This window comes from Achroia grisella, unplaced genomic scaffold (assembly GCF_030625045.1).
Source record: "Achroia grisella isolate CSIRO2021 unplaced genomic scaffold, CSIRO_AGI_Agris_v1 utg4142, whole genome shotgun sequence".
Lineage (NCBI taxonomy): Eukaryota > Metazoa > Arthropoda > Insecta > Lepidoptera > Pyralidae > Achroia > Achroia grisella.
In genome coordinates this window covers 899,948-921,564 of record NW_026712849.1, presented here as the reverse complement: position 1 = coordinate 921,564, position 21,617 = coordinate 899,948, and the positions used below count along the sequence as shown (strand labels likewise).

The 21,617-nt window shown below is 34.3% G+C and overlaps 1 protein-coding gene across 3 annotated transcripts in view; it reads left to right on the top strand.

The window, feature by feature from the left end:
- Positions 1–268: 268 nt before the first annotated feature.
- Positions 269–21,617, top strand: part of LOC131844842 (pseudouridylate synthase 7 homolog) — an 84,102-nt gene continuing 62,753 nt past the window's right edge. Inside the window, exons 1-11 of one of the 3 annotated variants that reach the window (XM_059193823.1) lie at positions 269–389; positions 472–778; positions 2,055–2,265; positions 3,415–3,556; positions 5,984–6,104; positions 8,435–8,623; positions 9,951–10,305; positions 11,184–11,319; positions 12,498–12,822; positions 15,668–15,819; positions 18,474–18,728. In XM_059193823.1, coding sequence (XP_059049806.1) covers positions 498–778; positions 2,055–2,265; positions 3,415–3,556; positions 5,984–6,104; positions 8,435–8,623; positions 9,951–10,305; positions 11,184–11,319; positions 12,498–12,822; positions 15,668–15,819; positions 18,474–18,728 — 2,167 coding nt within the window. In that variant the 5' untranslated portion in view covers positions 269–389; positions 472–497. Of the gene's footprint in view, positions 390–471; positions 779–2,054; positions 2,266–3,414; positions 3,557–5,983; positions 6,105–8,434; positions 8,624–9,950; positions 10,306–11,183; positions 11,320–12,497; positions 12,823–15,667; positions 15,820–18,473; positions 19,086–21,617 lie in introns of those variants that run through there. The other 2 variants (XM_059193822.1, XM_059193821.1) reach the window with 2 other exon arrangements.

Genomic DNA, 21,617 nt, shown 5'->3' with positions numbered 1-21,617 from the left:
TGCATTGTGGACCCAGTGCTTCTGGACGTGGACACAGATATATGAATTAAATATATCTACGTATATGTATATTATAAGTTACTAACATAGTTTTATAAGTTTTTACTAACACAATATGGATGTAATCCGAATTAAAATTAAATAAATAAATATTACTTTTTTTGTTTATTTCATCTCAGCATACAGCTATTGTGATAGGTCAAAAATTCTTCGTTCATACATACTAAACCGTCTGTGTCATGAATTGTCAATGTCAAGGATTGTCAAAATTGTAATAATAATTTTGCCGACACAGGTACTGCAATTATTGCTGTTTACTATTGATTTTATGCACACACCTGCAATAAAATAAATCCTATTCTAAATTACGTGGGTATATAAGTTAATAAGTAAGTTCCTTTATTACAATCAACATTATCAATTCGTTTATTGGTCTTTAAAGTGTGAATATGAAGTGTTCTTAATTTTTAGGCTATATTTTAGTTGATTAAAGAAAAATGAATGCAGACAGAGGTTCTAATTGGAACAATAGTAGATGGGATCGCCAACATGGGCAAAGAATAGTAGTGGGAATTCGTCGTGGTGGTTTTCGTGGTTTTCCAGGATACCAAGGTTTTCCCGGCCGTCACACTAATAATTTTAGTGGAAATAACTACATCCAACAGTGGCAACAAAGGCCAAAGAGAGATAGTCTAGGTAAAAGGCTAACAGAGAAGGAGATCGGTGTGACTGAATATGTTAGTGATCATGAAGGTTTTAACGGAATTATTAAAGCTAGGTGAGTGAATATCTACATTGTTACCCAAATTTACTAAGAATAGAATATAAATCGTCTGTATTCAGATAGATTTAGTAAAAAAATGTGTTTGCTTTTAATTCATTTATTCATAATTTAAGACCCGCAGTTTTATTGGTGTAGCTACCATTTTCCATAATCTTCCATCAATCTTTTTACATGACAACACAACTCCAACTTTTTCCTCAATCCTTAACATGTTGCTTAATCCTTAACCCAAATTGAAAAATCTTACTTGTCACATAGGGACTGGCATTTTATTTATTGCTAATTATATATATTTTTTTTATATATAGCCATATATATATATATATATTTACTGTACAATACTTTGAGGTAGACATTATTTAACCCTTAGATTTATTTCAATTAAATTCAATTAAAGTGGGTTCCAACATGTAAATTTCAACAGGAATGACCCACAGGTGGCATACAGTCTTTAACATGTTAATACTTATGAAAAGCCCTTTTTATTCTACATACAAACATGCAGATAAAAACAGTGTAGCTTTAAAAAAAATGTTATTCAATATTACATTTTTGAGATTTTGTGTGAATAGAAACTACCAAATTGTAAAGTTGATAGAGTAAACATGTAGATTATTTTATTATATTTATAGCTTTTGTGCTGATGATCATCTTGTCCCAAGAACCGCTTTTCCAAAAGACTCCAGCCTCCTCTGTCCAACACATTCCTTCTCCATGTTAGTCCCGCCACTGCCCTTATATCACCCTCCCACCTCTTTTTCTGTCACCCTCATTTTCTTTTTTGTTCTCTTGGATACCAATCTAAGACATCCTTGGTACATTTCTCTTTCTTATTTCTTATTGCATGTCCTGTCCACTTCTATTTAAGTTTCTTAATAGTTTTGACTGCATCTGTCAATTTGGTTTTTTCTCTTATATTAGTGAGTTTGATTTTGTCTCTAAGTTTGATGTTTAAAATGTAGAATACATGAGTGAAATAAATCAGTCCTAGTTATTAGAGCAAACCAGTCCTTACAAACAGCACCTGTTGCCTGCATCTTTGTTTTTGTTTCCATTAAATACAAACACAGCCTATTTTAGATGCCAAGTAGATTGCTTCGAAGATATGTTTCGGTTGTTCAGTCAGATTAGGTCTTGAAATTACAAGATATTCTATTCTATTCTATTCATTATGTAAGATTAACTTGGGACTAGATGCCGCTGTGTGAATTGTCCTGAGATATTATATTATATTATTGTTATCACATTGCATTGATATTTGGTTTTACAGGTATTCAGACTTCCAAGTATCAGAAATAAATGAAAATGGTGAATTAGCCAAGTTAACATGTATGGAAGCACCAAAGCCCCCTGTGGATGACACAGTGGATGAAGACGAAGACCTGCTGCTTACTAAATATAATGTGGAAATACTTCCAATGGAAACTTGGGACAACATCAATAAGTTAGTTGTGACAGAACACACAACAGATAAAGTTGAAGTAAGTAAGGCCTTTTTGAGTTGCAGCCCAGGGCCCCGAGGATACAAAGGGCCCCCATTCCCCACTGAAACGATATTTGCTCTATAAAAAAATATCTAGAATTTTAAAAACTATATAATAAGGTTGGCAACCCTGAGAGCAATCAACCCATGCAATGCAATGTAATTGTTTGGCTGCAAGGACATTTCCAGGGCCGTAAAATATTTAATAAAAAAAAAGAAATCAACTGCATGGGTTGATTTTTTCTGCAAGTGCGCGTCTATCGAAAGGAACGGGGAATTTTTGTTTGCTTGTTTTTATTCGGAGTATTTTTTTAGTTAAGTAATACAATTAGGTAGGCCCATAAGTAGATTTAGCCCAGGGCCCCACAAATTCACGATCCGCCCCTGATATATATATACCCCAGGGATGTTGTGGATATGAAATTTCGGACGTGGATAGGCTTCGGATATAGGAATGATTATTTTACCGGATACGGATAGGGATATGAAATTATTTCAGATCATCCGTTACTTTCGGATAATTTCGATTACGGATATAATTTTTTTAAAGAATATAAAAAGTAAAATACAATAATAGTAAGTAAAAAGAATATAAGTACGGTACATGCACCAACATAACATTTTTAACAATTTCTGTCTGTCTGTTTGTTCAGCCATTTCAAAGATTAACCGATCTTTGAAATGGCTGCACCGATTTTGACGGGACTTTTTTTGCCAGGTAAATAATGTAATAAGGAATAACTTAGACTACTTTTATTTTAGAAAAATAAAGTAAATTCCACGCGGACGAAGTCGCGGGCACAGCTAGTAAAGAATATAAATTGAATGACGAGTGTGCATGGCAATAGTTGTTCATGCACTGGATTTTCATTTTCATTTAATGTTAGACATAGACACCTATATAAATATACATTGCAAATAAACTGGCTTTTAAAAAAAAGTAAATCAATTGAGTTTCTTGCCAGTTCTTCGCAATTGGATCTATATACCAAACTGGACGGTAGGGAAAATATTAAAATTATAATGTAAAAATTTGACGTTTATAAGCGGCTAAAATGTCATACCATAAATGATTTTAAATTTAAATTTGAATAAAAAATATAATAATACTTAGTATTCAAAGATATATTACCTTTTATAATTTCAGGTAGATGTAACGGGAATGACAAAGGAAAATAGAACAAAGATACACGATGCAGTGAAGAAAGCGTTCGGACAGAGCATCGTTGGCAGCACTGTTAGTGTAAAAGATAAGAAAATTGTCCGCTTTGAGAAGTACAGGAAAGGAGGTAACAATCTATACATCTATACATATAAATAAAATTGTAGTGTCTGTTTGTAATATTGAAATAACCGTGTTTTACTACATCCATATGAATAAAAGTACGGTACGTACACCAAAATAACATTTTTTAATTTTTGTCTGTCTGTTTGTTCCGGCTAATCTCTGAAATGACTGGACCGATTTTGACGGGATTTTTATTAGCAGATAGCTGATGTAATAAGGAGTAACTTTATCATCGCAGCCCGGAAGACGTCCACTGCTGGACGGCCTCCCCCATAAGGAGTTTACTTAGGCTACTTTTATGTTAGAAAAATTCCCGAATTAACTTTTTTGTTAAATTCCACGCGGACGAAGTCGCGGGTACAGCTAGTATGGAGTATGTTTCTTGTTTTACAAAATGGCTGAGCGTGCGAGCTTGTGCACATGCCCAAGTTAAGCAGAGCTTGTGTTTTGGGTACTAGCAGGGCCGGCGGAAACGGAATTGCAATTTTATCATCCTCTATTGGTGCCCCGCCAGCGTAAACCGTTAATTCAGGTGGGTGTATCAATCCATTGTCATCCATAAATAAATATATATACATATAAACATATAAAATTTATACATATAAAATACCCAAATAGATACAAAATAACAACTGTGGATGCAACGTTTTTTTTTCTAACTATTCTAATGCTGTTGGCCGATGTTGGTCTGCAGATTCAACGGACTATAGGGGGCGAGTGTAGAAGGCATTCAAAACCAAAGGAACGACTTACGGAGCGGGGATCTGGAATCGAACCCGCGATCATTAAAAGTGTGCTAAACTGTTAGAAAGCAAAACAGAAAAATTAAATTCCTACAATTTTTTTTTTACAAAATATTAATTTCACTATATACCACCCTGGCTTCGCACGGGTGTACCTGTATTATATACTAGCTGTGCACACGGTTTTACCTGCGTGAAATTTATAGCTTATATATATATATCAGAATAACTGTGATGTATAAGCTATATCTGTAGAGTTTCATCAAAATCCGTTCAGTAGTTTTTGGGTGAAAGAGTAACAAACATCCATCCATATTCACAAACTTTTGCGTTTATAATATTAATAAGATATAAAACAGCTAGACCGATTTTTATGCAATTTTGTATGCATATTCAGTAGATCTAGGAATCGGCTACTATCTATTTTTCATACACCTAAGTGATACGGGTTGTACACCCCTAACATTTATATTAATAAGATTGAAACTTTCTTCTTGAATCACTATTGCTAAAATCAATTAAAATACTTTAGTACCTATATACCTACCTACGGTAGTTTCAAAGATCTAAACGGACAGACACCGGAAGCGACTACCTTTTATATAATTTGTATACATTTATATTAATAAGATTGAAACCTTCTTTTTGAATCACTATTGCTAAAATCAATTAAAATACTTTGGTACCTATATACCTACCTACGGTAGTTTCAAAGATCTAAACGAACAGACACCGGAAGCGACTACCTTTTATAAAATTTGTATACATTTATATTAATAAGATTGAAACCTTCTTTTTGAATCACTATTGCTAAAATCAATTAAAATACTTTGGTACCTATATACCTACCTACGGTAGTTTCAAAGATCTAAACGGACAGACACCGGAAGCGACTACCTTTTATATAATTTGTATACATTTATATTAATAAGATTGAAACCTTCTTTTTGAATCACTATTGCTAAAATCAATTAAAATACTTTGGTACCTATATACCTACCTACGGTAGTTTCAAAGATCTAAACGGACAGACACCGGAAGCGACTACCTTTTATATAATTTGTATACATTTATATTAATAAGATTGAAACCTTCTTTTTGAATCACTATTGCTAAAATCAATTAAAATACTTTGGTACCTATATACCTACCTACGGTAGTTTCAAAGATCTAAACGGACAGACACCGGAAGCGACTACCTTTTATATAATTTGTATACATTTATATTAATAAGATTGAAACTTTCTTCTTGAATCACTATTGCTAAAATCAATTAAAATACTTTAGTACCTATATACCTACCTACGGTAGTTTCAAAGATCTAAACGGACAGACACCGGAAGCGACTACCTTTTATATAATTTGTATACATTTATATTAATAAGATTGAAACCTTCTTTTTGAATCACTATTGCTAAAATCAATTAAAATACTTTGGTACCTATATACCTACCTACGGTAGTTTCAAAGATCTAAACGGACAGACACCGGAAGCGACTACCTTTTATATAATTTGTATACATTTATATTAATAAGATTGAAACTTTCTTCTTGAATCACTATTGCTAAAATCAATTAAAATACTTTAGTACCTATATACCTACCTACGGTAGTTTCAAAGATCTAAACGAACAGACACTTTTATATAATTTGTATGTTCAATTTGTTTTGTGTTTATATTACAGTACGTATCGATAACAGAGTGAAGTGGATATGGCCTGCAGAGTACGTGTACTTCATAGTACACAAAGAAAACTGCGACACAATGGACGCGGCCAGGCGCATCGCGGAACGACTGCGGATCAAGTATGTATTATTCATGTTATATATAAAATTCTCGTGTTACAGTTTTCGTTCCCATAGAAATAGAAATAGAAATAGAAATAATCTTTATTCAAATAAACTCATTACAAGCACTTTTGAATAGTCATATTTTGATTCTACCACTCATTCGGAATGCAGATTCATCACAAGAAGAATGAGCAAGAAACTTGTGTGTTGCTGTTTTTAATAGATACTTTTTTTTTATATAAATAATTACAGTATAACAAGTAAGAGGCATGCGATAATCAACATAGAAGTCGCTACGCACTCATTATTAATGTAATCAGATAATATTGTCAGTGCTATGGATTTAAAGTAAACTCCTCCGAAACGGCTTGACCGATTCTCATGAAATTTTGTGAGCGTATTGAGTAGGTCTGAGAATCGGCCAACATAAATTTTTCATCCCCCAAAATGTTAGGTGTAGTCCACCCCAAAATACTTTATTTTATTTTTTAGACAAAATTTTTAGAGTCTATTTTTTATGATACAACCTAAAATACATACAATCCTAAATTTTCACCCTTCTATCATCAACCTCTATTTTTTTATAGCGTTATTAATTTATATGGCAAAACAACGTTTGCCGGGACAGCTAGTCTTATATAACATTTTAAATTTGTAATAATCATACTCTTTTATTCATTACAGTAATAAATAAAATATAATTCTCCGGCTACTAAAGCGGGCCAAATCTGTCAGTTTGTGGTAAAACTAGCAGGATGGCAACACTCGTCACTAGTGTAACGAGACTTTACGTAACCGTTACGTGTACTTACCTGCACGGATGGTGCAACGGGACTTGCCTTTGAAGTTATAATGACGAACTTGGCAGGTTCATTTGATGTTAGGACTTGGAATATATGATGGGTTATTATATAATATAAGATAATAATGTTTTTATAGAAAAACTTAAAATCCATAGCACTGACAATATTATCTGATTACACTAATAATGAGTGCGTAGCGATTTCTATGTTGATAAAAAAACATCTATTAAAAACAGCAACACACAAGTTTCTTGCTCATTCTTCTTGTGATGAATCTGCATTCCGAATGAGTGGTAGAATCAAAATATGACTATTCAAAAGTGCTTGTAATGAGTTTATTTGAATAAAGATTATTTCTATTTATCTGTTTAATAATAAGATTATGGCATAATAATGACATCCTCGATGGTCTAGCGCGATAGCTTGAAGATCGCACAACTGCGTTGCTAATGAATTACACGTGCCGTGCGATAAGAGTTCTGGGAAGTTCTGGGAAACACTTACAAGGACTAAACACACGTGTAGAAAGTATGCTAGCTGCTACAGGACTATTCACACAGCGCCGTCTACTGACAACCTCAGTAGTCTAGCAGTTGAGCACACCGCTTTACTTCCGATGGTCGAGGGTTCAATTCCTCGCACGGTGCAAACATTTGTATTCATGAGTATGATTATTTGTGTCAGTCTGGGTATTTTCTATGTATTTATAAAAAAATCTACTTATTTATATAAGAACATACAAATATATAAACATACTAATATACCCGTATAAATAACGTATAATTACATAAATAAACAAAAATTAAAGCTTAAAAATATATATGAAATTAAATTATAATAAATATGTATATATAGTCTCATGGAATATTTCTTCAGTTAGAAGTTTCATACTCCTGCGTCTGCGCAATATTCGTAAAAAGGGATACAATAATATGAATAATCCTGGATAATTCTCATAGCGCCACCCAGTCCCAAACTAAGAGATCTTGTCTTATGGGTAGGTAACTAGGTATTACAAGGGGGAAAGGGTTAGTATTAGTTAGGGGGGTTAGTAATGTGGACTGATGATCTCATTGCTAGCAATGTGCCATATCAGGTTGGCGTCCTGGCGGTTCCCCCTGGAAACCATTGTGATAAATTCTTGTTGAATCTGCCACGGTTGGCTAACTGACCTGAGCTTATCATCCTCCACTGGTGCCCCGCCAGCATAAATCGTTACCGCAGACGGGTGCACCATTCCATTATCATCCAGAAAAAAAAAACTAGGTACTACACAACTGTTTATAAGTATATATATTTAAATACATATATATTTTAAATATATACATAGAAAATACCCAAACAGATACAAGCATACTAATGTTTGTACTGTGTGAGGAATCAAACCGCGACCATTGTAAGACGGTGTCCTAAACCGCTAGACCACCGACGCCCAATATGAATGTCCGACCGAAACTGTTTTTTCAGCCAAAACCGAAACGGAACCCGAAATTTCGGTCGGTTACTAGTAAATATTAATCATCAGTTTAATTTTTTTTTCAGTGCCAAAGGAACGATTATGGGGTACGCAGGTACAAAAGACCGTCGTGCAAAGACCTCCCAGTGGTTTAGTCTTCGGAAGGTGGACCCTCGTCGAATTGCCACCGCGTGCCAAGCATTGCCCGACGTCATGGTAGGGAACTACAGCTTCGCGTCCACGCCGCTGCAGCTTGGCAAGCTACAGGGGAACAGGTTAGTCTTTCTATTGTTTTTTTTTGTAGATAGAATTAATTTTAAATTAAATTAAGTCATATTTTTAGGCCTATTACTCACTAAACGATTATTTGAATGACGAGCGTGCATTGCAATAGTTGTTCATGCAAGGGATTTTCATTTAATGTTAGACATAGACGCCTATATAAAATGTACATTGTAAATAAACTGACTTTTAAAAAAAAGTATATAATTGTGTGCACGACGCACCTTTTTAGACTTTTATTATATTTTTTTTCATACATACATTTTAAATATTTTATGTTTTGTTCCATTTTATATTGTCACTTTGAAATATATGTATCTTTTACAATCAGCGACCGTAGTTTCTCTTAAAACTAAAATTATAATATAAAATATATACAGTCCTTAAGAAACTATTAATAATTAAAAAATTGAGTTTCTTGCCAGTTCTTCTCAATTGGATCTATACACTGAACTGGACCATAGGTAAAATTATTATTTATAATTTAAAAAATTTGACGTTCATAAGCTTCTAAAATGTCTTACATGAATAAATGTTTTTTTTTTAATTTAAAAAAAAAAATACGTTACGTAAATACATATACATAGAAAACATCCAGACATACCACCGAGGTCGTCAAAAAGACAGATAAATTATACATTAAATCGTTTTAACGTATGTGTACCGAGGTTTTCTCATGAGATTACAGCATGGGGTTTTTCAAGAAGGGTATATTATGGTTTCTTAAGGGTCGGCAACAAGCACGTGACATCTCTGGTGTTTCAGGCGTCCATATGCTACACTAAACGTTTATCATCAGATGGGCCGTATGCTCGTTTGTCATCTACGTGGTATCCTTACTAATATTATGAATGAGAAAGTAACTGTCTGTCTGTCTGTTTGTCTCGCTTTCACGCCAAAACTACACAACCGATTTAAATGAAATTTGATACATAGATAGACCCTGAGAAATGACATAGACTACTTTTTAATGCGATGAAAGGGTTGTAAGGGGTTGAAAGGGGAGATGAAGGGTTCTATGGAAGTATCGTCATTTTTAAAACTGGAATCTTGAAACTTATTTTTTAGGCTGTTCATTAAATATAAATAAATATGACTAAGTTTGTAAAATTGTTACCCTTAAGGGGGTAAAAAATAGGGGATGAAAGTTTGTATAGGAAATAGTAATTTTTGAAACTGTAACGAGGAATCTTTTTTCTGTTCTTTTTTTGGGTTAGATTATTAAATATTTGGTCAAGGTCACTATAACACGCGGACGAAGTCGCGGGCACAGCTAATAAAAAATAAATGTAAAATGTACATTAAATACATCGTCGACAGATTCCGCATAGCGCTTCGGAACGTGACGACCGAAGATGAACAACTAGAGCTAGCCGCTACGTTACTGAAAGAGCGCGGATTCATCAACTACTACGGGCTGCAGCGGTTCGGTTCCCGGGCGCAGACTCCCACCTACACCATCGGGCTGAAGCTCATCCTGGGGAACTTGCAGGATGCCGTCAACTGCATCCTGGAGCCTCGTGGCGGTCCGCTGGAGCATGCTCTGAGGGCCTACAGGGATATTGGGGCTGCAGGTGCGGTCCGGTACTTGCCGCGAGGAGCTGGACATATTGAAGCCTCGCTGATACGAGCCCTGGCTAAATACCCGAGGGACCTGCTCAGTGGACTCCACTCGGTATGTTGTACATACATAATTTTAATTAACAAATTTAGTTTACTTATTATTATATAGTCTTATCCAGCTTTTGCTAGCGGCTTCGCTCGCGTTAATTTATCCCCTTAGGGGTGGAATTTATCAAAATCCTTTCTTAGGAGGCATCCCCTAAGAAAGGATTTTGAGATCGAGGCCGTCCAATCTATGCATAGCTTCTATTAAAAATATAAAAATACTTTATCTGATAACAAACAATGTATGTTCTACATAACATTCCAATTGGTAAACAAAACAACAACAAAATTTGTAATATTGTTATAAAAATGTATTTAACAACAATCGTAAAAATGTTTAAATTCTTATTATTATAAAACATATAACATTTATTGATAACAACGTTACTTTTGATAACTAGCTTTTTTGCCCGCGCATAGCTCTATTACAAATATAAAAATACTTTCTCTGATAACAAACAATGTATGTTTTACATAACATTCCAATTGGTAAACAAAACAACAACAACAACAACAAAATTTGTAATATTGTTATGAAAATAGATTTAACAACAATCGTAATTTATCAAAATCCATTCTTAGGGGATGCCTACGTCATAGTAGCTTTATGCATGCAAAGTCTCAGCCCGATTGGTTTAAAATTGACAAAGTTTCATATAAAATTTCATCCCTATTTTATTCCTTTGGGGGTAGAATTAATCAAAATCTTTTCTTAGCGGATACCTACGTCATAACATCTACCTGCATGCCAAATTTCAGCCCGATCCGTCCAGTGGTTTGGGCTGTGCGTTGATAGATCACTATGTCAGTCACCTTTGAGTTATATATATTTAGATTAATAGTAGTAATGCAAACAAATAAATATTATGTCATTTTGTGTTACAGTTGTCCCGTAACACGCGTCTGCTGTATGTACACTCGTACCAGTCCCTGGTATGGAACCTGGCCGTGTCGGAGCGGCTGCGGCTGTTCGGTCTTCAGCCGGCTGAGGGCGACCTCGTGCCGGTCGACACCACTCACGGTATGTACATATACAGCCTCGGTGGTCTAGTGGTTTAGCTCACCGCTTTACTATCCGGTGGTCGTGGGTTCGTTTCCTCTCCAAACATTTTTGTATTCATGAGTATGATTGTTTGTATCTATGAATAATATGTATTTATTTACAAAAAAAAAATGTATCCATGTATTTATATCAGTTGTCTAGTACCCATAACACAAGCTCTGCTTAGCTTGGGACTAGATGAATGTTCTGAGATATTATTATTTTTATATCCATAAATACCTGACGTACCGTTGTTGACCAGTGGTTGAATATCCCGACATAGATGGCAGAGATCGTAAGTTCGATTCTGAAATATCAAAGACATTACGAGTTTATGTTACTGACAAATATATCGATAACATAAATACCTGACGTACAGCCGTGGACCAGTGGTTAAGTAACCCGATATGGATTACAAAGTTCGTTAGTTTGATTCTGAAATATTAAAAAAAATGTCAGTCAGCTTATATTACTGACAAACTTACATGGATTACATACGATATGAAAAACCAAAAACTTAAACGGTCAGTTTATATAACCGACAAACTCTCCGGTAACCGAATTGATAAAAACTAATAAAAAAAATGTCTTCAATATAATTTGTATACTACAATGGATGGTAGGAGAAAAAAATGCAATTACCCTGATGTTAAGTAGCTGTGACGTGGTCGAGTGGAATGAGTAGTCATGCTCACTGAAATGTCCAGACATGTGGCGGCGTGGTGGGCCAGGTCATTGGGCTCCCTACAATATGGTCGAGTGCAGTGATGGCTGGCTCATCCGTCATACTCGTGAACGAGTGCTGCTTGTACGGACTGGTCTTATCGCTACGACTGATTTAATCTTATTGTATATTTATATTTGACCCAAATAAATTAACAGCAGAACGTAAACTTACAAGGATTATTTAAAAAAACACACAAGTTATGACTATTCAAAAGTGCTTAAATTAAGTTTATTTGAATAAATAAATTAAGGTTATATGATTTTCTATTCTATTCTATTCTGTTGCGGGTGCTCATGGGCGGCGGTAATCACTTACCATCAGATGAGGCGAAAGCTCGTTTGTCCCCTGTGCTATAAAAAAAATATTAATAGAAAAAACTTGACGTTCATATGCGGGTAAAATTTGATTAGACTTGATATACAATTTCCAGATGATCTTGGTGAAGTGTTAGACGCAGAGGAAGATCTCGGTATAGAGTCACAGCCAGAGGACGGCGATGAAGACGTCAAACCTGAAGACGCAGCAGAAAGTACCACCAGCGAAGAAAAACTCACAGACAACAAAGATACGGAGAATCCTAAAATTGCTGTAAAAGTTCTCACAGAAGAAGATATCAAAAGCGGAAAGTACACGATTTTCGACGTTATTATGCCGCTACCAGGGTCTAATATCGAGTACCCGCCCAATATGAAGGAGTACTACGTTGAATTGTTGAAGAAGGATGGTTTAACAACGGAAATGAAAGCAAAAATCAAGTAAGAAATTTGTACTAACACTAGTAGCACGCTCCTGTGTGGTCCGGATGTAAACATTATAAGTTATTAGTTTCGTATATACTAACATAATCTTATATATAAAATTGTCGCGTCACAATGTTAGTTACCATCCTCTGAAACGGTTAGTTTTTCATACCCCTAAGTCATAAAGGAAGATTAATTAACAATTTTTTTATTCGTTTTTAGATCATATTAATAAAAATTCATATACATACATCATACATAATATAAATATAAAATCTAAATATATATAACTCAAACGTGACTGACTTAGTGATCTATCAACGCACAGTCTAAACCTGGACTGGACGGATCGGGCTGAAATTTGGCATGCTACCTGCATGCCAAATTTTGTTGATGTTATGACGTAGGCATCCGCTAAGAAAGAATTTTGATTAATTCTACCCCCAAGGGGATAAAATAGGGGATGAAAATTTATATGAAACTTTGTCAATTTTAAACCGATCGGGCTGAGACTTTGCATGCATAAAACTACTATGACGTAGGCATCCTCTAAGAAAGGATTTTGATAAATTCCATCTAAAAAGCTAGTAAAATATAAAATTAAAAAAGTAAATTAGTAATAATACACAGTAACTAAAAAATGTGCAATTAAGAAAGAGACAATTTAGTAGAAAGGAAAGGATAGCAGAAAGACAATTTAATGAGAGAGATCATTCATAATTTAGAGCGTATAGTTCATTTATTTATTTATTCTTTTGCATATTCTCTACCAGTCAACCGTCGCGTTGATCAGAGATAATAAGACTTTAATAATTAATTGAAAGAAAAAAAAAGAAAAAGAAAAATTATAACAAATAGATACAGCAGATACAAATATATAAAAATACTTATACCAATATAAAATATATAAGTTTATGGATTACATATAAATAAAATATAAATTTAAACTACATATAATAAATATTCATATAATCTCATGGAGTTTATATATCATATCTCAATAGAAGTTTGGTTGAATACTATTAAAGAAATTTGGATTCTATCATACTCTTTAAGCCTTGATACGGCACGACTCCAATTCTGTCTTTAATTTGCTTGATGTAGCTGTGCCTTGGTCTTTCTCTCCCTCTCTTTCTTTCTATCTTTCCCTAAATAATAACTTTCATAAATTCATCACAGTAGTAAGTGGCAAGAGCTACGCTCTTGTCGGTGGAGCTCTTGTCACTTTCTACGATCTTCCATCATACTCTTTAAGCCTTGATACGACACGACTCCAAGTCTCTTTAATTTGCTTGATGTAGCTGTGCCTTGGTCTTCCTCTCCCTCTCTTTCTTTCTATCTTTCCCTAAATAATAACTTTCATAAATTCATCACAGTAGTAAGTGGCAAGAGCTACGCTCTTGACGGTGGAGCTCTTGCCACTTTCTACGATCTTCCATCATACTCTTTAAGCCTTGATACGACACGACTCCAAGTCTGTCTTTAATTTGCTTGATGTAGCTGTGCCTTGGTCTTTCTCTCCCCCTCTTTCCTTCTATCTTTCCCTAAATAATAACTTTCATAAATTCATCACAGTAGTAAGTGGCAAGAGCTACGCTCTTGACGGTGGAGCTCTTGCCACTTTCTACGATCTTCCATCATACTCTTTAAGCCTTGATACGACACGACTCCAAGTCTCTTTAATTTGCTTGATGTAGCTGTGCCTTGGTCTTTCTCTCCCTCTCTTTCTTTCTATCTTTCCCTCAATAGAAATAGAAATAGAAATAGAAATAATCTTTATTCAAATAAACTCATTACAAGCACTTTTGAATAGTCATATTGTCACTTCTACGATCTTCCAATGCAGATTCATCACAAGAAGAATGAGCAAGAATTTGCTTGTGTGTTGCTCTTTTCTCCCTAGATGTTTTTTTTTATATAAATAATTACAGTATAACAAGTAAGAGGTCACTGCGATAATCAACATGATACGACACGTCCAAGTCTCTTTAATTTGCTTGATGTAGCACTCATTATTAATGTAATCAGATAATATTGTCAGTGCTATGGATTTAAAGTTTTTCTATAAAAACATCTATTTATCGTTAACTGAATTCTTCTCTCCCCCTCTTTCCTTCTATTTTATAAATAATAACTTTTTTCATCAAAGGAACTGTTTTATTTGACATTTAAATCTTTTTTCTCAGATTTATAACATACTCTCCAAGTATTTTATATATAATAACTATAATAATAACTTAATAATCTTTAAAAATAATAACTTTCATAAATTCGTCGTGCCGTATCAAGTGTCCTAACGTACTGTTGCCGACATATATCAGCTACTCGCCCCGGCTTCGCACGGTTGTACATGTATTATAAATATAAATAATATGGTTATGTGCAGTGATGGCTGGCTCATCCGTCATTCTCGTGAACGGGTGCTGCTTGTGGGGACTGGTCTGTTCAGGTTGCGAACACTGATTAGATTTTTTTTGCTATGGCATATGCTGGTGGTTACTCTATTCTCCCAAATTTGAATTTAAATGAATCTGTATTATTGTAAATATGTACAAAATTTATTTAAAAAAAAATACGAGCTGAGTTTCTTGTCAGATCTTCACGTCTCGAACTCATTCCGAATTGACGGTAGATTTGACATATCATAAGAGTCTGTAATAGATCTAATTGAATAAAGATATTTTGAATTTGAATTTGAAACCTTGAATCACTCTATCTATTAAAAAAACCGCTTCAAAATCCGTTGCGTAGTTTTAAAGATTTAAGCAAACATAGGGACCGACAGACAGCGATTTTGTTTTATACTATGTAATGATGATCTACAGATTATATTCTTAAAACAATATATCTATCTATACAGGGTGTTCAGCGTGTCGGGCGCGTACCGCCGCATACTAGCGAAAGTCGCCGGGTTTGAATGGAAGACCGTGCGGTATTCAGACCCCACGGGCGACCTGCTGCTGTCCGACCGGGACCTCCTGCAGGGACGGACCGACACCGCCGACACACCGGGTACAGTAACACATTTGTATTTTTATTTAACTTCAATATACACAATTACATTCAGAATAAGACCAGACCATTCAGAATAAGACTAGATGGGATGAACCAGACCATTCAGAATAAGACTGGATAAGCTAGTGGAAGCACGACTTAGATGGTATGGCCATGACATGAGAAGACCGGAAGACCACTTGACGAGAAAAGTTCTCGACCTCAATTCAGGACCGAAAAAGAGTGGATGACCCCGATTAACATGGATGTCAGTAGTTAGTAAGGACCTTAAAACAACGGACGCAGAATAGAATAGAAAATCATTTATTCAAATAAACTTAATGTAAGCACATTTGAATAGCCAACATTTTTTTAAATCTACCGCTTATTCGGAAAGCTTTCTCATCACAAGAAGAATAAGCAAGAAACTTGTGTGTTGCTCTTTTAAACAATCCTTGTAAATTCACATTTTACGAGTCGAAACGTGTGAATACAAACTACCAACCAGCACAAATTTAATTATGCTCAAATATCAAAAACACAATAAGATTAAATCAGTCTAGTGATAAGAGCAGACCAGTCCCTACAAGCAGCACTCGTTAGCACACTAGAGCCAGCAACAGTCCAAAATAGTCACCACTGGAGAAGATAGATTAGGAGAGCCGACCACAAATGAAAATGGGATAAGCCCGGAAGAAGTCTTCAATATACACAATATCACTAATATTATAAAAGTTTGTGAGTATGGATGGATGATTGTTACTCTTTCACGCAAAAACTACTGAACGGATCTTGATGAAATTTTACAGTAATATAGCATATACATCAGAATAACTTATTGACTAAATTAGGCGAAATCTTCTTATATATAAAATTCTCGTGTCACAGTTTTCGTTCCCATACTCCTCCGAAACGGCTTGACCGATTCTCATGAAATTTTGTGAGCGTATTGAGTAGGTCTGAGAATCGGCCAACATCTATTTTGCATCCCCTATATGTTAGGGGTAGTCCACCCCTAAATTTTTATTTTTATTTTAAGGCAAAACAACGTTTGCCGGGACGGCTAGTATAATATATATATATAGGCTATTACAAAATATAGCACAATACATTTGGCGGACTTAACACCATGCTTTTTCTATCAGACAACCATATGTGGTGTAGAGAATAATTATTTCTCAGAACTATGCACACTGCCATCTAGTGACGGCCTCGGCAGTACACCGCTTCACTTTCTATATCTCATATTTCTATTTCACGTCACGGATTCCATTCCTCACACGGTGTAAACATTTGTGTTCATGAGTATGGTTTTTCATATCGGTCTGGATGTTTTCTACGTATTGTGTAGATGGCGCTGTGTTAATTGTTCTGGAAAAAATATCGCAATTCACATAGCCCTTCGCGCACAATACCTAGTGTAGCGCGGTGATTATCCTCATCATTGTAGCGTTATATATGTTGTAATGAGGTGGCGCTACATAATATGTTATTTATTGTATCCCAATTAAACTTCTGTTAGTAATAATTTCTTATATTAGACATATAATAATAATAATCTCAGGACAATTCACACAGCGCCATCTAGACCCAAGTTAAGCTAGCTAAAGCTTGTGTTATGGGTACTAGATAACTGATACAAATACATAGATTTTTTTTTTTTCGTAAATACATATTATACATAGAAAACACCCAGACCGATACAAACAATCATACTCGTGAATAATAAATGTTTGTGCCGTGCGAGGAATCGAACCCGCGACCATAGGACGTAAAGCGGTGTGCTAGACCGCTAGACCACCGAGTCGTCACACTTGTAATCAAAATTTTCAACTGTATTGTTTTATATAAAATTGATATGTTAGTCTGTTTTTTTTTATGTAATATTTTAATTTTCTCAAACGAGGGGAAGTGATGTGTTTACACTTGTAATATTTCTGTCGACACTTGAGAACCTTCCCATTAGTTTACGTTTCCACTAATATAGATTTAAGTTAAGTGTAAAATCAGTCTACGTCCCGACTCCACGTCGACTGTACGCGTTATTAATAAGCTATGTAGCACACTACCAATAAACTTAATAATGTACAATAAATAGTACAAATTATTCATCGGTATACTCACTACCGACATACATATATAAATAATATATTATGTAGCGACACCTCACCACAACATATATAACGCTACAGTGATGAGGATAACCACTGCGCTACTCTAGTTTTCAACATGCATAGTTTATTACTGCGTCCTGTTTTTAAACTGAATAGTCCAGGATAACAACTTCAAATCCTGGTTTATTAAATTTGGGGTTAGTAATTTTAACTACACTCTTACAAGATTCTTATAATAATAAATTTATTTGCAATAGATTTTGGGTACATACATATATGATGTTATACAAGAACATGGCCCTTACAAAATCTGCTTATATCAAGCGTACAAATTTTTAGTTAATTATATTATCGGTTGTTTATATAATTATTAATTATTGTATGTAGGTATATGTCAATATGTATATAAATCTAAATGTCATGAGGAACAATTTATTATTTTAATATTCCAAAAACTCTTTAATTGAGTAAAAACACTTGGAATGTACTACCGGTTCAATATCGTATATTTTAGTATCTTAGTTTAATATTAACTCCTATTTGTTTTTAAACTTGCAGATGGTGAATACAAGGCCCTTCTTCTCAGTTTCTCACTACCATCTAGTTGTTACGCTACGATGGCTCTACGTGAACTCCTCAAAGTGGATACCGCTTCAGATAATCAGGCTCTAAAGAACAATTACCATAAGAAGAATGAAACAGAGAGTGGAAAGGAAACAGTGGAGGTGGAGTCTGGAGAGGGAAGTGCGGAAGCTGGAAGAGAATCTCCAAGTGCGAGTCTTGAAAAGAGAAAGCTGAGCAGTGTGGATGAAGGTGAGACTAAGAAAATTAAAGCAGAGGAAGATGATGGTAATGTTAAGGATGTTAGTGCGCAGCAAGAAGATAAAGTTGATGAATAAATACTGCTGTAATATAATGTTATTTGTTTTATACTAGTTCTATCTTGCGGTGTCAACCGTATAGAAAAAAGTACAGCCTGTGTTACTCGCTAATAATATTTGTAGTCCGTTTTTTAATTTCGGAGACTAAATTGACAGGTGTAAATGTCAAATTTTAAAACAATGTTGCCAGCTGTAGCGAGGTTGCTAATATTTATAGTCTGTTTTTTAATTTCGGAGACTAAATTGACAGGTCTAAATGTCAAATTTTCAAATAATGTTACCAGCTGTAGCAGGGCAGTATTATTTATAGTCTGTTTTTTACACAAATTGACATAAAAATGTCAAATTTTTGTAATTTGCCAGTACAAATAGTATATAACATAAAAATACATTTCTGTCTTTCCAACCAACATTTTTTTAAGCTACAAACCAACATTATATATATATATATTTTAAATAAGTGTATGTTTTATTCAAAAGGTTGTTAGTCTTTGTTTTAGGGTACTATATATCAATTAAAAATCTATGTTGATACAGCAACCTTATATTCATTGACACCTATACTTTATTTATTGTGTGTAAATGCGTTTTAAATAAACACTCACGCATTATTTCTGAATAATGTATAAAAATAGGTAATTCATATTAATTTCCTATACTGTTCTTGTCAGTTCTTCTCATCTCGAAATCATTCCGAACCGACAGTAGATCTGACATATCATAAGAGTCTGTAATAGACCTACATGAATAAAGATATTTTGAATATGTATTTGAATTTAAAAATTACAAAAAGCTGGCAACACAGTTTTAAAGTCTCCGAGACCAAAGAGCAGACTATATAGTTATATGTCGAGTTACCTGCATGGAACAAAGTCAGCCTTGTTACTACATTGATAATGAATTTTATAAAATCGGTAAAGTAAATTTTTACTAAAAGTCATTGAGCACCTTAATATGAAATCTATACCCATGGTATACAGAAAAATGTAGGAAGTTTAGATTAACATCTCTAGTTTATATATATATCGTATTAATGCAGACAATGGGATTCAGACCAAAATATGAAAAAGAAAAACAATATATTAATGTTCACAATATAAAGTTTTCAGTCATTTTTATTAGTTTCATATTAAAAAATTAAGTTTTTACGTATCATTCGATATAATAAATGTCGAGATTTCATTCATTATCATCATTAATATTACATAGTGTAAAATAAAGTCTCTGTCGCTGTGTATGCTTAAATCTTTAAAACTACGCAACGGATTTTGAACCTTTCTCTAGAATTGCTCTATATAATACATGTATACCCGTGCGAAGCCGCGGCGAGTAGCTAGTTTTATATATAAAAATACTCACTAAATACTGATTTATTATTTAACATTTAATTTTTATTCCCTTGGTTTAAAAAAAAAATAACTACGTAAAATTGATAGATGGTTAAATTCACTTAATTTTATTTTTGTTGGCAAACTTTTGTTAATTAGTCAGATTTTGCCCAATGACCTTTGATACAAACTGTATTTTTTTTTAATCTATGGTAATGGTATGGAGTACACGTCTGCCCTAAGGGTATACGCTGACGGGGCACCAACAGAAGATGTCAGGATGAGTAGGAAGTTGAGTCAGTTAGCTCTTCGTGATGAATTCAACACAATAGCTACCAGGGGGCACCACGTGGAAGTCCATCTAAATCAGGACAAAATATAAAAATTAATATATTAAGGTCATAAGCTTTCTGATATTAATATTTGTTGTTTTGTTTATTTAATACTATGCTTCATTGAAATTGTTTTGTAATTTAAATGTTTTTACTACATTTTGATGCATGTCTTCTCTGTTTCATGTCTGCTTATCAGAAGGAGTGTAGTCATTAGACGAGATAAGGACGAATTTATAATATCTTTTATCTTAAAACGAGTAAGCGTAACCGCCTGTAATAGCTAGTCTGTCTTAAAAATATACAATAATGCTTTTTATTAAACTGCTACTAAATTAATTGAATTCTTTATTACAAGCCATGTGGTAGGGAATTCGAATCTGGACGAACAAAGTTTTCTGTCAATTTATATTTTTCATTTATCCAAGAGACATCGGTAGGATCATCAATGATTTTTTATACTTCTATGGTGGCAGACAAGCATACGGCCCATCTGATGGTAAATGGTTACAGTAGCTTATAGACGCCTGAAACATCAGAGGTGTCACGTGCGCATTGCCAACCCTAAAGAAACCTTAATTCCATTCTTGAAAAACCCCATGAAGAAAACCCTCGTGAGAAAATCTCGACAGGAAGTTCATTCCACAATCTAAGTGTATACGGGAGGAAGCTCCTCTGAAACCGCACTGTCGACCACTTAGGTTTGTGTTATGTATTTTAAGACAATAACCAAAGACAATTTTCACAGCGCCATCTAGTTTCAAACGAAGCAGAGCTTGTGTTATGGGTACAACTGATTTAACTTAGATACAATTTTTTAATGCATATATTATATACATAGAAAACACCCAGAGCGATACGATCAATCATACTTATGAATACAAATGTCTGTACCGTGCCAGGAATCGAACCCGCGGCGATCGAAGGTAAATCTTTGATGGAAGCACTAAGCCAAAGTTTATTCGAGAGACGATGTGATGTGGTTGATCTTTTGGGTTTGAAGGTTTGTGTCTTTGTACTTTAGAGGTAAAAAAAAAACACCGAGAATCTCTGGTAACTATTCTTTTTATTAATTTATTACATACCACAGAGTATATTAAATTAGTATCTATATATACATCTAAGAACAATGATTGTTCTTACCAGTGATGTTAAGGAGCT